Source organism: Condylura cristata, unplaced genomic scaffold (genome assembly GCF_000260355.1).
Source record: "Condylura cristata isolate star-nosed mole 26May11 unplaced genomic scaffold, ConCri1.0 scaffold00006, whole genome shotgun sequence".
Taxonomy (NCBI): Eukaryota; Metazoa; Chordata; class Mammalia; order Eulipotyphla; family Talpidae; genus Condylura; species Condylura cristata.
In genome coordinates, this window is record NW_004567107.1 from 59,199,739 (window position 1) to 59,215,082 (window position 15,344).

General features: G+C 40.7%; 1 protein-coding gene across 2 annotated transcripts in view; it reads left to right on the forward strand.

Moving 5' to 3' along the window:
• Positions 1–15,344, forward strand: part of TEK (TEK tyrosine kinase, endothelial) — a 92,906-nt gene that overhangs the window by 42,099 nt on the left and 35,463 nt on the right. For both annotated transcript variants that reach the window (XM_004677703.2, XM_012721654.1), the window contains exons 3-7: positions 5,650–5,760; positions 6,741–6,893; positions 10,578–10,709; positions 11,158–11,298; positions 14,417–14,545. In XM_004677703.2, the coding sequence (XP_004677760.1) occupies positions 5,650–5,760; positions 6,741–6,893; positions 10,578–10,709; positions 11,158–11,298; positions 14,417–14,545 (666 nt within the window). The remainder of the gene's footprint in view (positions 1–5,649; positions 5,761–6,740; positions 6,894–10,577; positions 10,710–11,157; positions 11,299–14,416; positions 14,546–15,344) is intronic.

Consider the following 15,344-nt stretch of genomic DNA (forward strand, 5'->3'; position numbering starts at 1 on the left):
AAAAAAAAAGGATAGCAGGCCCTCCCTGGTGGCGCAGTGGGTTAAAGCACTGCACTGGGAGGCTAGAGCCACTTCAGCATGAGTTCAATCCCCATCTGCTCTGGAAGTGATCCATATGGCACGGCAGACCTTTCCTGACCCGCCCGCTGCTCCCAGCAGCATTGTACTTCGTGGATCTGCCTGTTCTGCTCCCCGCTCTGTCTCTGGTGAAGCCGCTCACTGCCCCTGCACCACCTCTGGCCTGTACCCCAGTTCTGTATGAACAAATAAATCTTTAAAAAAAAGTGGGATAGAGACTTCTCCACACTTCAGAAACAAAACGAGCCACTTAAAGATCACCAACATTATCTGGCTCACATTAAATGTTCAGTAGCTGTTATTATCATGCCTTGGAGTAAGTCATAATTTAGTGGGACTAATTTTTCTCCCTAGTCATTTTTATTTTTAATATCACTTGCTGACATAGTTGTGGTGGTTTACACAACATAGAATAATACCTTAATAATAATTACTTGGGCTGTTCAATTGGTTCTGTCTATTTTGCTTACCATGAAATAGCTGAGATCTGATGGGAAGAAAGCAATGTTCTTTATGATGAATCAGGAAAACCTCCAGCACTGTCTTCATGTCACTTTTTGTTCCTGAGTACGATATCATGGGAACTTAGAAGTGTGCCCAGCAGCACAGCAGGATAGGATAAACATCAGTATATTCCTGCTTGCTGCTGACTCGTGCATCTGGGGAGGAAGTGGAAAATCCATTTGAGATGTGCCGAACACAGCCTAAGTTGGCTTATGAACTCCAAATAGCCAAACTGTTTTTATCAATGGCACCATCCAAAAAATTCATCAGCAGTTTATTCAAACCAAACCGACAATTTCACTGGGGGTAGGGAGTTCTAAATGAATTTTGGAACATTTTCATGTCCAAAAATATGTTTCAGAATGCTCCCCTGGAGGACAAGTAGGTTATTTTCTTCCCGTTTTCATTTGGAAAATAGCTGTACCTTAATTAAGCATATGAAACGTCTCATCCATGATTTATGAAGTTGGTAGCGAGGAGCCATTTGTATCTCAACAGCATGTGAAAGCATGATGGAAATGGGAAAACCTAAAGTCAGATTCATTCATTATTTTATTCCACAAGTATTCTTAATCCTCTGTGCCACATGCTGGAGTTGCAATGAAGCTAACAGTTCCTGACTACTTAAAGTGTGCCTGACATTCCACGTTACTACAGAAGTCAGTTTTTAACAAATGCATATCTGGTGAACACTATTATTACTCTACATGAACAGATGAGATTGTGTGTAACCCCGGTGCCTCCAGGCACCTGGTTTGCAGCATTGTTCCATGAAGGTGAACTCCCACTACCCTGTGCTGCCTTGCAAAACAGATACGAACTGACTACTAGAACATTCAGCCTAGCAGGGAAAATATACAGGAAGTAGGCCTGTAATGGCCAAGTGCAGGGTGCAAATATGGGTGATTCCAGGGGCTGATTAAAGCCCCTGGAGGACATGACCTCTAAGTGGAGACTGATAGGTGGATAGGGATTTGTGAAGCACAGAGGAAAAGTAGGTGCAGAAGATCAGGAAGGAAGTTCATGACTGGAATATGAGTGTTCGTGTATCTGTCTGAGTGACTAAATATAGTTTGGAATGACTGGAATAGAAGGTTAAGGATGTAGCCTGGAGGGAGGAGGAGGCTGGACAGCTGGTGTTTTAGAACAAGTGTGGAGGTCTGGAGTTTTGAGTCTTGGTTTTAACACATCACATCATCACTGTTAGGCCTTGCAGAAGGAACTTAGTCACCCTTAGCACTATCTCCCACATTGTAAGGTACCTGTCCAAAATCACATAGCAAATTTACAGGACAGCTAGGATTTGAAGTAGGTAACTATAGAACCTTGGTCTATAGAACCTTTCTATGGTCTGTGTAGTGCTGTTGTGAAATTATACAAGACGCTAATAGCCATAAAAGTACATTATTACTCTTACTCCTTATCTATCATTAAATTGAAGCAAACAGTTAAAACTTAGCTGTTACTTTTCATCAATGAGAAACATCTTGGTAACTTTTACTACAATCTATTTTCTTCTCCAGCCCTTAAGGAATAAATGAATTGGTGTTCTTGTGCAAGCTCTGTCCAACTAATTAGCCCAACCAAATGACCTTGAGCCAGTCATCTTATTTATGAAGTGAGGAGATAGGACTTGCAAGTTTATTGAGTGCTAGCATTATAGAATTTATGAAAGGTTCTGTAGTTACTTGCTTCAAATCCTCGCTCTTCCACAAATTTGCTGTGTGATTTTTGGATAGGTTAGTTAGCCTCTCTTAACTTAATCTCATTTGTAAAATTAGGATATGTAGTACCTGCCTCATAGAGTTATTATAAAAATTAAATTTGTATAAAGTGCTTAGAACCACACCTGATCCACAGTGGGCACTATTGAAGATCATGTACTGTTTATATGGTCTGGTTAAATCACATGACATCAGTCTATATGTCTTGGGTTCACGCCACGCTCCCTGTGCTATTGGAAAACCCAAACTGCAGCAACACATAGTTTGTGGACCCCTTCATGGTACTCAGCAGAGAATAATCTATCCAGAGACATCAGTGCAGGAGGTGACAGGCTGGACAGCAGTGGAATCTGTGTGACTGCTTTGCTACCTAAGAAAACAGGGAGCTTCAAAAGCACCAAGTCTGAAATAATAAAGAGCCACAGAGCACAGAAAAAGAAAAACTACATTGGAATTGAGCCTAGTGGGGGAAATCTTGGTTCCTTTTCAGAATACAATGCTGAGTGAGAAGTCCCACGGTCAGCTAAACAATCTTCACACAAAGGGGCAGAAAATATAAACAAACCTCATAGAAAGGAACAACAGCATGAAACGATCAGAAAAAAATTCTCTCAGGAGCCAGAAGAGACCAGGGAGCAAGAGCTTCATAGATCAAGACTTCTGAAGAAAGTGCCTTGTCAGTGTGAGAGGGGGGCCCGCTAAGCTCCCCCAGCCCATGCTAGTCTTTAGCCACCACACCTCGCGCAGTTGGCTCATCTGCCACTTGTGTCCATGTCAGTGCAACCCCGTTGCCATTTATCTATATTTGGGAAGCATACAGCCTTTGAAGCTACTAAGGGGTTAATGTATGTTATTTCATGTTCTTAGCCTTTCAAGGTAAATACATTTATTTACAAATTACTGATGATGAAACTGAGCCATGCAAAGGTATAGTAGTTTGCTTAATACCAACAAATAAGTAGCCTCAATCCCAGGACCATCTTATCCCAGCCCATGGGTGCCCTTTGATAGATACCATTCTCTTCTGGGCTCACCCATGCCATTATCTGCTCTGAAGGCTTTAATATGGGAGTCCAAGCAGGGAACCATTCCTGGGATAGTAGGCACGAAATAGGATGGGGTGAGGAGCAGACAGACACACGGAACGCCCTGCCCAGGTGGGTCTCTAAGCCAGTGATGCACACAATATTTGATCAGCCTCACTCAGCTGCCACCTGAGAAGCAAAGCACAAGGACCCTAAAGTCCCCAGCAGGCGTGTCTCTTGTCTTCTTCAGGGCTTGATCCAAGGCTGATACCCTGTAGGGTACAGAGTGTTTGCTACTGATTTCTAAATTAGGAATTCAAATCAAAGGATTTGTCTTGCAAGATATTTGTTATTTATGGAGCTGTACTTTGTTGCTTAACAGGAAGGCAATAGTCTTGAACGTAATACGTATTCATGTAGCTGGGCTCAGGAGTTCATAAATATCCAACAAATCTTTTCTTATGCTGTTTGAAGCTTTTTTTTTTTTAAAAAGCAATTTCTAGTCTCTTTGATTAATACATTTTGAAACTTTCCACCATACTGGTGGACTTACCTGTTTCTTCCTTTAATTCTGTCAGTTTTACTTCATGGATTTTGAACTCCGCTATTCGGTACATATACAGATTATATCTTCCTGGAGGATAGATTCTTTTTTTTTTTTTTTATCACCATACCAGATAGTCTTTAAGGTTTTTTTCTGCTATAAATATTGCAATACCAGCTGCTTTTAGTTAATAGTAGACTGCTATTTTTCCATTTCTTGTGTTATGCCTAATGTGTAGTTCATGCAAAACAGCACACACGTGCATGTAGGCTCATGCATGAAGCTCACTCTGAGATTCTTTGACTTATAGCCTATATATACTTGGCCTGATTTCTGCCCTTTTATTCTGTATTTTCAGTCTGCCATGATTTTCCTTTGGGCTTTTTCCCCTCCTTTTATATTGTCTGTGTCCCTCTGTTATTCCTTGCCCCCAATCTTTTCCTCTCCCTTTACTCATAGCCCTTACATTTTAGAAAATTGGCTTAACTTAATAAGCCTGAAATCAATCTCCCTTATTCTTATAGTTGTGACTTTCATCATATTAAAGTATAATTGAAAGGATTTCAGAACATGTTATGCAGTGAACCAATGAACTCAGGCAATGTTGTGTTCCAATGTGACAGAGGACAGAAGTTTCCAAAATGATTTTTATAATCAAAATATACAGAAACTTCCACACTTGCTACTAGTACTGTCTATACCCATGACCTTGTGAGTTCAAAAACAGAAAATTAAAGATAGAAGGTTGCATATTGGATTCCATATTTGTTTTATACTTAAATATTTCAGTATAGACACAACTTGTAATATGTCCAGCATTGTACTGATTCCATTTGAGAAATGCTGGGGCATTCCAAAGCCACTAGAAGTATTTCGAGCAACTTAAAAGGATCAAGGGAAAACTCATTTGGCAAATGTCTGGACATTCATATTCTTTTCCACTTTGAGGAAATGTGGTAGGGATTGGTGAAGAATGGCAGATTCTTATATAGTAATAGTTCATAGTTAATATTAGGTCTTGGTTTGATGATAGATATTAGTCAGCACATAGTCCTCACCTCTATACCAATTGCATAGAAAATGTGTATGTGTATATTGTATGTGTGTTTACAGTCACTGAGATGACCATCTCTTCCACTAGATTCTTGAAAAATGCCCAAAAATAGATGACTGGATCAAGAAGATGTGGTATATTTATACAATGGAATATTATTCAGCAATAAAAAAGGATAAACTCATACTCTTTGCAGCAATCTGGATGGAGGTGGAAGGGATTATGATCAGTGAAATAAACCAGAAAGAAAAAAAGAAAAACATTGAATGGTCTCACTTATAGGAATAATGTAGAGGAACCAAATAAGAGATCAAGAAAAAAAGTAACTATAATAAAGTAAAAGTCAGAATCATCAGGCAACTCTAGATCAGAGACATTCTGTAGGGATGGAGTAGAGAGAAGGACCTGGACAGGGTGGGAAGAGCACACGGGACTATGGTGATGGTGCACAGGTGGTGGGAATTTCACGGGGAAATCATACGTTGTACAAAAATGAAGGCTGATGTAATAAGTATATTTTTAAAAAATAGGAAAAAAAGTAAAGCAAAGTATATAGTAAAAGAAAATTTTACATCCATTAGTTACACCATTTTTGATATCATAAAATCCAGCTAATTCCCAACAAGTGCCCACTCCTCATCTTCTGAAGTTTAAAGATTAATTGTTGTTGGAGAATATATTTGACTTCATTTTTGGCATTTATTTTCTCTCTTTCTAAAGCTTCCTTCCTACCAGCTACTTTAACTATGACTGTGGACAGGGGAGATAATGTGAACATATCTTTCAAAAAGGTGTTGATTAAAGAAGAAGATGCAGTGATTTACAAAAATGGTGAGTATGTTTTGTTTCCTGAAGCACCGTGGTGTGAGACAGCTGATGACACAAAGCATGTTGTGTCAATACCCTGCTGTAGTCTTGGGGAATATGTGTGAAGTGTGATCTGCTCTGAAGCAAGCAAAACAAACTATGGTAGAGGTCCTCTCAGGCAAGATGTCTGATGATTTACTTCATCAAGTATGAAGTACACATATGAATGTACATTGCTTAACAGGGATCCATTTTGAGAAATGTTCCCTTAGGTAATTCAGTTGTGTGAACATCATAAGGACGTAGTGCATAGAGACACATTGCACAAGTCTGGATGGCGTGGTCTACCACACACCTAGGCCACATGGCAGAGCCTATTGGAACCATTGTTATAGTTGCAGTCCAACTTTGTTAGGCAATGGAGGAATGTTATGAATGTATAATATGCATTATGAATTCATATGAAAACCCCATCATGAAAGGATAGTTCGGGTCCTAATAAAGCCACATTAAACTTGATGATGTTTGATTACAAAGTCAAAGAGAATTGGCAGCAGTTTTGGGGGCCAAACTGCAGTACAATCTGTCCAGTCCAATTATGGATTGGTGTCACCTGTGGCAGTTGCCTGCTCCAGCTGAAATATTGATGAGGACCATTCTGAGTTCTGTGGATGGGTGGAATGCCCAGATTAGAGTAGTGATTCTAGGTATCTCTTGGGGGATCAGTTGATGGGGTTTCCTGACATTTCAAGAAGACCCTCATCTCCATACATTCAGTGGTAGATCCCACCCACTAACCTATCTGCTTTTTCACCAGACCTATCTAACCTGTTGGGAGAACATCAAATAGCTGAGGCTTTTCATACTTCTTACACATTCAATATGCTAGAGCACATTGTTTCTCCCAGGTCCGGGAAAGCTGATCAAGTGTTGGGTCAGATAGGTAACACTCGAAGATAAAAATCCATGTGACCCATTTCCCCCCCACTCTTCTGCTTTATCAGGTTCCTTCATCCATTCAGTGCCCCGACATGAAGTACCTGATGTTTTAGAAGTGCATCTGCCACACGCTCAGCCCCAGGATGCTGGAGTGTACTCGGCCAGGTACATAGGAGGAAATCTCTTCACCTCGGCCTTCACCAGGCTGATAGTCCGGCGTAAGTGATTGAGAGGCTGCGTCTGTGATGGTGTCAAGGTTAAGCTTTTCAGTTGCAATAATAGAAACTGACTTTGGTTACTTAACTAAAACCGGAGACTGGTGGGAAGGATACTCAGGACTCTTAGAACATTAATGGAGGGCCATCCCTGGTGGTGCAACGAGTTAAAGCTCAGCACTATGAAGCTGTCCATAGTCACTGCAGCACGAGTTTAATCCCAGGTCTGGGAGGTGACCCACATGGCACAGCAGACTTCTCCTGTCTCATCCACTGCTCCCTTCAGCAGTGTATTTCAGTATGTCTGCCTGTTCTGTTCCCCACTCTGTCCTTAGTGAATCCTCTTCTACCCTGCACCTCTGGCCTTTACCCAGTTCTTGTATGCATAAATAAATAATCTCTTTTTAAAAAAAGAATATTAATGTTAAAACTGGCTGTTCTAAGCAAGATCTGGGACTCAGCATTGAAAGGCTGCAGGTAGACTTATCTCAAGCATACAGACATTACCCTAACTTGACTTCAACTGTGTTTACTTCCAAATCTGAATGCCCAGAATAAAGAATCAGATTGCCCTAATATATGTGAGACCAGTGAGCTATGGACGAGGGTGCAGCCATGTACTACCATATGGCACTGGGACTTCACATTTGAATAGCAGCACATCCCCCATAAAAAAAGGGAGTCACAGTGAGTTTGCAGACATCTTAAAGTGTTTGCTGGGATGAATTGGGCCTCCTCTATATGTCTGATAGCTAGTTAATAAACATTAGTCTCCTGTAAATCCCACATTTTCTGGATTATTTAAGTCTCAAATGTGATTTCTATTGTCAGATTTGAAAGACGCAAGAATTAGAACTAGTAAAGTCCCCTCTTACTGATAACTATTGAAATATCAACAGTAGTTTTTGTAAGAACATGATCTAGAGAAAGTAAAAAATTTACCCTGAATTTTTCCCTACTGTGCCTGCTACTCATGTTTTTACACATTCAGGCCTTCAGATCTAAGAAACTGGGCTGCTCTTTCATTCCTTTAATGTTTCGTATCTCTGACTCATGAGGAGTATTTATTTTTGCTTTGCATTATATTCATGTAATCACTCATTCACTCAACAAACAACTGTTGATCATAACTGTTTCAGGCATTGTTGATTGAGAATAGAAGGATTATAAGATAAACCAGTGTCTCCTAGGTAATTTCCAACCAGAGAAGACACATACTCAAATAAATACTGCAGTGTGATAATAGAAATACAGAAAGCATCTAGTTTGGGCAGGTGAAATTCCCTTTTATTCCATTACATTCATGGAGAGTTTGAATGAAAGGCCACTATTTCCATTCATTTCAATAAATTGTTCCTCTCCAATCTGATATAACTCAGTGTATTAGGCGCTTAGAGTCTGGAATAAATGGACAGATGTTCCCACAATATCAAAAATATTCAATGCTGACTTACAGTAAAAAGGCTTCAAGTGTTTTCTTTTTAATGTCAAAACAAACTTGACTTAATATAGACTAGAATTGAAAATTCACCCGCTTCTTAAGATATAGCCAAAGACTTCAAACATGTTGACCTCCACGTTGTCTCCTTTGAGACTGCTGGGAGCACATGTTCATTCTCCTTTGTTTTCAGCAGTTCCACGAAGCTGTTTGAGATGCACTGATAACATCTAAAACTATTCTAAGAAAGTTTGAGCTGGCCACAGTCATCCCAGTTGAGAGTATTTTCCCTGGCATGAACTCTGATGTTTACTAAAATCTGAACTACAGCTGAAGACATTTGCTCTTTTCCCACTACTGCAATGCATCTCTGCAAGATTAATTGAACCTAGGAGTAGCTAGTGGTTAAAAATATGACAGTGATTATATTTATAGGGTTTCTTTTCAGTATAACTTTTCTCCCTGACAAAAGATTTCTACCAAACATTAAAGTGTATAGAATTTTTCTCTTATGTCATGAATATGTTTTCTTGAAATAGCAAAAATTATAAAACTTGAAGAAAATAATGGAAACCTAATTATGTACTTGTTTGTTACCAGCAAACTCTTCCTGAATTCTTTACCCCCTAAGAAGTCACTGCTATTATTACCTTCGACATTATTCTTTCCCAGAGACAGGGGTAAAGCTGGGACTGGCTAGAAAGAACAGAGCTAGAGGTATAATTTAATGTTAATAGAACACTATCTTCATTTCCATAAGCCATTATGAATTTTCAACATGTGCAAATAACCTGTGGTCTGATTCTCAAGAAATCACTAATTGTGCAAAAGCATTTTCTGTTTATACATTAAGGCACGTAAATATTAGCTTTTTAGATATTTTGTAGCTTTATCTATTAAGTGGAGCCTGTAAGAAAAGGTCTGTGTTAACAGTCTTTCTGATTATTTCAGAGAAAATACTGATAACCAGGAGTACTTGCCAAAGAACTTACAAGTTTTCATCAGCTGTAGGCACAGATCCAAGTTTGCCAGCCTGAGTCTAAAATTCAGGGACAGACACTCATTCCTTTCAGATGAGAAATTAAATGAAATTTCTTTTAAAACAGACAAACAGGGCCCTCCCTGGTGGCACAGCGGGTTAAAACACAGCACTAGAAACTAAAACCACTTCAGCATGAGTTCTATCTCCACCCCAGAGGTGACTCACATGGCCCAGCAGACTTCTCTTGTCCCACCCTCTGCTCTCCTTAGCAGTATTTTTCATCAGTTTCCTATTCTGCTCCCTACTCTGTCTCTGGTGAATCCTCTCACCGCCCCTGCACCTCTGGCCTGTACCCCAGTTCTGTATGCATAAGTAAATAAATCTTAAAAAAAATTCAAGAAACCAAACTCTTGACTACAAAAGATCATCCTAGTCTTACCCCTGCCCCTAAGCTGGATTTTCCAGTGAGGTGTCCTTGGCCCTGATTAACAAACCTAATTACAAATACTGCAGATGAGTAGCTAAGAACTATGCTTCTAGATGCCTTTCATGACCCTTGTACTTTGGGTTTTGTGTATCTTGTTTCATGTATTTGTTTTCTACCTGAAACACACACACACACACACACACACACAACGGGGATACTGTTAGCTTCTGATTTTTCTTTTTTTTTTTTTTTCCATAATGTATAACTCCTTTACACACTGTAGATCACATGTTCTCAAATTTTGGCATTCTGGCATGCATCAGAGTCATTGGGAGTTGTTAAGCGTAGATGTAAGGCACTTCCAGAGTTCCTCCTTCAATAGTTCATGGGTAGAGAGTCTGAGATTTGCACTTATAACAGAATCTAACAGAGTCCCAGGTAAGGGAAATGCTCCTGAACAGGCATCACTGTGAGAGCCCTTTGCTCTTGTCTCTGTCCTTATCTGCATGCATTCAGCTCCCTGGGCCTGCTATCCTCTCTTGCCCATATGGGCACACGCTACAGTCTCTTCTTAGCTACTTGGCTGCTCCTGCAGATTCACATTCCACCTCCTCTGGGAAGCCTTCCTTGATGCCCTCTTCCATTCCCGACAGGATTAGGTACTTTATGTCTTTGTTTCTACCATTACTTCCTGTTTACATGTGTTTCCCACGTTAGACTACTAGCTTTTAGAGAGCAGGGGATGTATTTTATTTTTCTTTGGTGGCCAGTGAAATAACGCTCCACAGAGGCTTAAGTGAACATGCTCTACTCACCACAGTATTGTTTTCCTCAACAAAGGATGTGAAGCCCAGAAGTGGGGACCTGACTGTAACCGTGTCTGCACTGTTTGCATGAACAATGGTGTCTGTCATGAAGATACTGGAGAATGCATTTGCCCTCCTGGTTTTATGGGAAGGACATGTGAAAAGGGTAAGTCAAGAGCACTTGATGAATAAATTGTAGATAAAAAACTATCATTGCTGGATCTAGAATTTTAGGTCTGGACAGAGCAGGGATGGAAGCTAAATGGACTTCCTTTGTGTGAACTAGAAAAAGGTGCCTTTTCCTACGAGTTCTTTATCATTAACCCCTGGAAAGTTATGCAAAGTATATAAAAGTACAAATTCTGTGATGAGAATGTGAGCTCCTAGGTCCGTGCAGTAGATGCCTACACAACTTGGATGTGACCCTGATGTTCACACAGTGGGGACATTTCATTATGTGTATAATGGGCCATAAGGGTATATTCTGCCCATGCCAGAGCTGAAGCTGAATTATTTTACATGTTCGCTGGTCTAAGAGAGATCCTTGAAAGAAGAACCCTGTATTTCAAAGGGTGGCATATTTGACTCTGTATCACCTTTTTCTTTACCTAAAGCTTGTGAACTGCATACATTCGGCAGAACTTGTAAAGAAAGGTGTGGTGGACCAGAGGGATGCAAGTCCTACGTGTTCTGTCTCCCAGACCCCTATGGGTGTTCTTGTGCCACAGGCTGGAAGGGTCTGCAGTGCAATGAAGGTATGCCCATCACACCCGCCACAGAAGAGGTTCTAGTGGGTAGCAATCTGGCTTTCTGGAAATCATAGTAGAAGCTATCCCTTGACTGCTGAGACAACTACCTATTGCTGAGTACGGGGTTTTGAATCCCACACGATTCCATGTGAAGTTAATTATGCTTTCGCATGAAGACTCTGGGTCTCAGAGAATGCTTCACAGCACCTGGGATCTACTGAAAACAGACTGTGATTCTTAAGGTTTTGCCTGTCTAGTCAGCATCCAGGCAGTATGGATGCTGTTGCTTTTCAGACCACAGTGTCAGTTGAAAGGACATAGACATACATGGGTCATAAACATCAGCACTTTGGGATCAGATTTAGACAGGACTTGTGATTTGGAAACTGAAAATCGGGGAAGTTAAGATGCCCTCTTCTGTGGATCTTCATAGTGCTGACCACTCAGATTCCCTCTGTCCTCTCTGAAATCTATGTTCCCACTCACTAGGGCTCAGTGATATGCTTCCCATCTACCTGTCATTATGCCTTTTGCAACTATGTCTGTCACACAGTAGTTGAACATGAACTTGCAGCCAAATATGCCTGACCCTGCCTAATATATATGCTAGCGTGGTCAGTTAGCCAGAGCTTAAAGACTTTGTAGTGTCAGCTTTTTTCATATGTTATATATTGGGAGGGATGATGATATCCCCCACTAAAACTTGGTTAACAGGACAGAAGTTCAGTTAGACATATAAGCAAGCCACATATAAAATTAAAGAATTCCTAGTAGCTACCTTTAGAAGATAAAAAAAAACCAATAAAGTAATTTTAATGTTTCATTTAAACTAGGATGTCAGAAACATTACCACTTCAATATGTAATCAATATAAAAAAGAATTAAGGAGATATTTTATATTCCTTTTTTCATACTAAGGCCTTGATATTTGAATAGCACAGTCCACATCTGGACAGCACAGTTTTAGGGCTTGGAGGAAGAGGCCAAAAGGGAAAGTTACACAAATGTAAGTTTTGCCACTTGCAAAATCCCAGTAAAATCCCTCTAAATGCGGCCCTCCCTAGTGGCGCAGCGGGTTAAAGCACAGCACTGAGAATCTAAAGCCACTTCCGCATGAGTTCGATTCCCGCCTGCCCCAGAGGTGACCACATGGCGTGGCAGACCTCTCCTGACCCGCCTGCTGCTCCCCTCAGCAGTGTACTTTGTCGATCTGCCTGTTCTGTTCCCCACTCTGTCTCTGGTGAAGCCTCTCGCCGCCCATGAGCTTCTGGCCTGTACCCCAGTTCCTTATGAACAAATAAATCTTTAAAAAAAAAAATCCCTCTAAATGCTGTTTGTTTCCATGGAATGTTGAAGGACCTTTAGGAGTGGAAGAATCCCATCTGGTCTCAGAAACAAACACCTTAAATTAAAAGGTGACTATAGACAGGGCAGATCCAGTCCCTCTTTAAAAGAAAGAATATTAACAAAACATGCAAATTAAAAAGTACATTTGCATATGTGAACATTTTGGTAGGACCAAGGAAAGGGTGCATGCATGTGAGGAGTCTAGAGTGCAAGCTTCACACGCTTCACCAACTTCAGGGTAAATGTGTCTCTAGACCCACACTCACTGGAGCATATTTCGCTAACTCAGTCCAGCCTGGCTCAGATATTCTAAGGTTCCCCTGTACAGCTTCCCTGAACCACCAAATGTATGTGTTTTAGATCTCTTGATATTGTCCCACATGTCCCTGAGACTCTAATCATCTTTTTCTAATCTTATCTTTTTTCAATTTGGAATTCTACTGATATAACTTCAAGTTCACTGACATTTTTCTCATCTCCATTTTGTTGCTAAGTCCATAAAGTGATAATTTTATTTCCGATATTGTACTTCTCAATTCTAAGAATAATTTTTTGGTTATATTTTTTAAAGATTTACTTATTTATGCATACAGAACTGGGGTAAAGGCCAGAGGTGCAGGGTGGTGAGAGGATTCACCGGAGAGAGAGTGGGGAACAGAACAGGCAGATCAATGAAGTACACTGTTGAGGAAGCATCGGGGGGGACAGGAGAGGTCTGCAGTGCCACGTGGGTCACCTTCCCTGGCTGGGGGTCAAACTGGCACTGAAGCAACTGCAGCGAGCTTGCAGTGCTTCATCCTAACCCTTTGCATTACCGGGGAGGGCCCCTTTTTGGTTATTTTTTTTATAGTTCACATTCCTCTAGTCATATTTCTCCTTGTTTCATTTGTTTTGAGCACATTTTCTTATACCTCTCTGAGCATAATTCCAGTTGTTTCAAAGTCCTTGTCTACTATTTCCAACATCTGGTTGGTATATGCTGACTTTCTTTTAAGAATGGGATATAATGCTTTATTTCTTCTTAAGTTGAGTATTTTGAATTTCATCTTGGATATTGTAAATGTTACATGGTGGAATCTCTGGAATATGGCATAACGTACTTGTGAGGAATGTTGACTTTGCTGTTGTGTTTTAGTGGGTAATTAGGTTGGCAGAACTCACACTGCAAACTATGACTTAAACATCATCTCAAACCCAGTTCAGTTCTTTTATTCCTGGTAGGGTTGTTTTGAGACTATTTATAAGTATGACTGAGGGGCCAGACAAAGATTTGGGAATTCCTATGGCTCTCCCCTTTGAGATTTTTTTCTTTCATTTTCCAGTGGCTGTGGTTGCCTTGTCTATGTCCTCTGGTTCTTCAGGTTCCTTCGCATTTTAGCTTCTCCACCATGTCAGTTATACTCAACCACTACACTAGAAGCTGAAAAATGAATAGCATTCCATTCCCCATTCCCATCTCCCAAGCTTCAGTTCCTTCAGAACCTGCCTGGTTGATTTCCCCCAATTTTCAATGCTTCCAAGAAGTTCTTTTGTTTTTGTTTTTTAGTATAGTTGTTATCTATGAGACAGTTGGTAGAAGCCAATTAAAAAGGCCAGAAAGCAGAACCCCCAACCTTTTCAACTTCTTTGTAATGCAGATAAATAGTGCTGTCAATCACATACTAATGTAGGTATATCAGCAAGAGTGAGATATTGGAAAGAAAATCAAATTAGCCACTTGTAGCCTTTGTTTCCTCCTTTCTCTGTATTAACACTGATTCTGTTTGTTTGTTTACAGCCTGCCAGCATGGTTATTATGGGCCAGACTGTAAGCTTAGATGCAGGTGCACCAATGGGGAGGTGTGTGATCGGTTCCAAGGATGTCTCTGCTCTCCAGGATGGCAAGGGCTGCAGTGTGAGAAAGAAGGTAAAGCAAGGTAACACTGTAGTCAGAACCATGTTCAACATGACTGAAACAAGCTTTGTATAATTCTTATCCTAGTAGTACAAGAACTTCAAACTTCCATCCAGAAGTTAGGCGGAAAATATACCAAGCCCTAAAGGATAGCGCTGTAATGCATGTTTAGGGGCTCTCAGAGTCACCATCATTTTCCCTTCCACCAGGAATAGGCCAGGGGCTCTTTGTCACACATTAAGTGGCGAATGGCCCGTTGGGACCTCTTTCCACTTCTCCTGCTCCCTTCTCCCTGACTGTGCACAATAGGAAAAGAACCCCACTGGAGGAACCTGGACAAGAGACAGTTTTTTGTTGTTGTTGTTTGTTTGTTTTTTTAAGATTTGTTTATGCATACAGAACTGGGTTACAGGCCAGAGATGCGGAGGGTCAGAGGATTCACCAGAGACAGAGTGGGGAGCAGAACAGGCAGATCCATGAAGTTCGCTGCTGAGGGGAGCAGCAGGCGGGTCAGGAAAGGTCTGCCACGCCATGTGGGTCACCTCCCTGGCTGGGGATCGAACTCGTGCTGCAGGGGCTTCTGAGAGCTTCATAGTGTGGAGCTTTAACCCGTTGCACCATCAGGGAGAGCTCCAACAAAAGAAAGTTTTTAAAAGCTATAAAGATTTAAAAGTAGAAAAGACTACACAGTGCAACTATGAACTGTTTCTCACAGTGAAGTTTTAAATACTTCTAGTTCAGAATTTACCCTAGAGCAGGCAGTAACAAACTCTGATCCAAACCACTCTCCTCTTTCAAACAAAAACCAAAA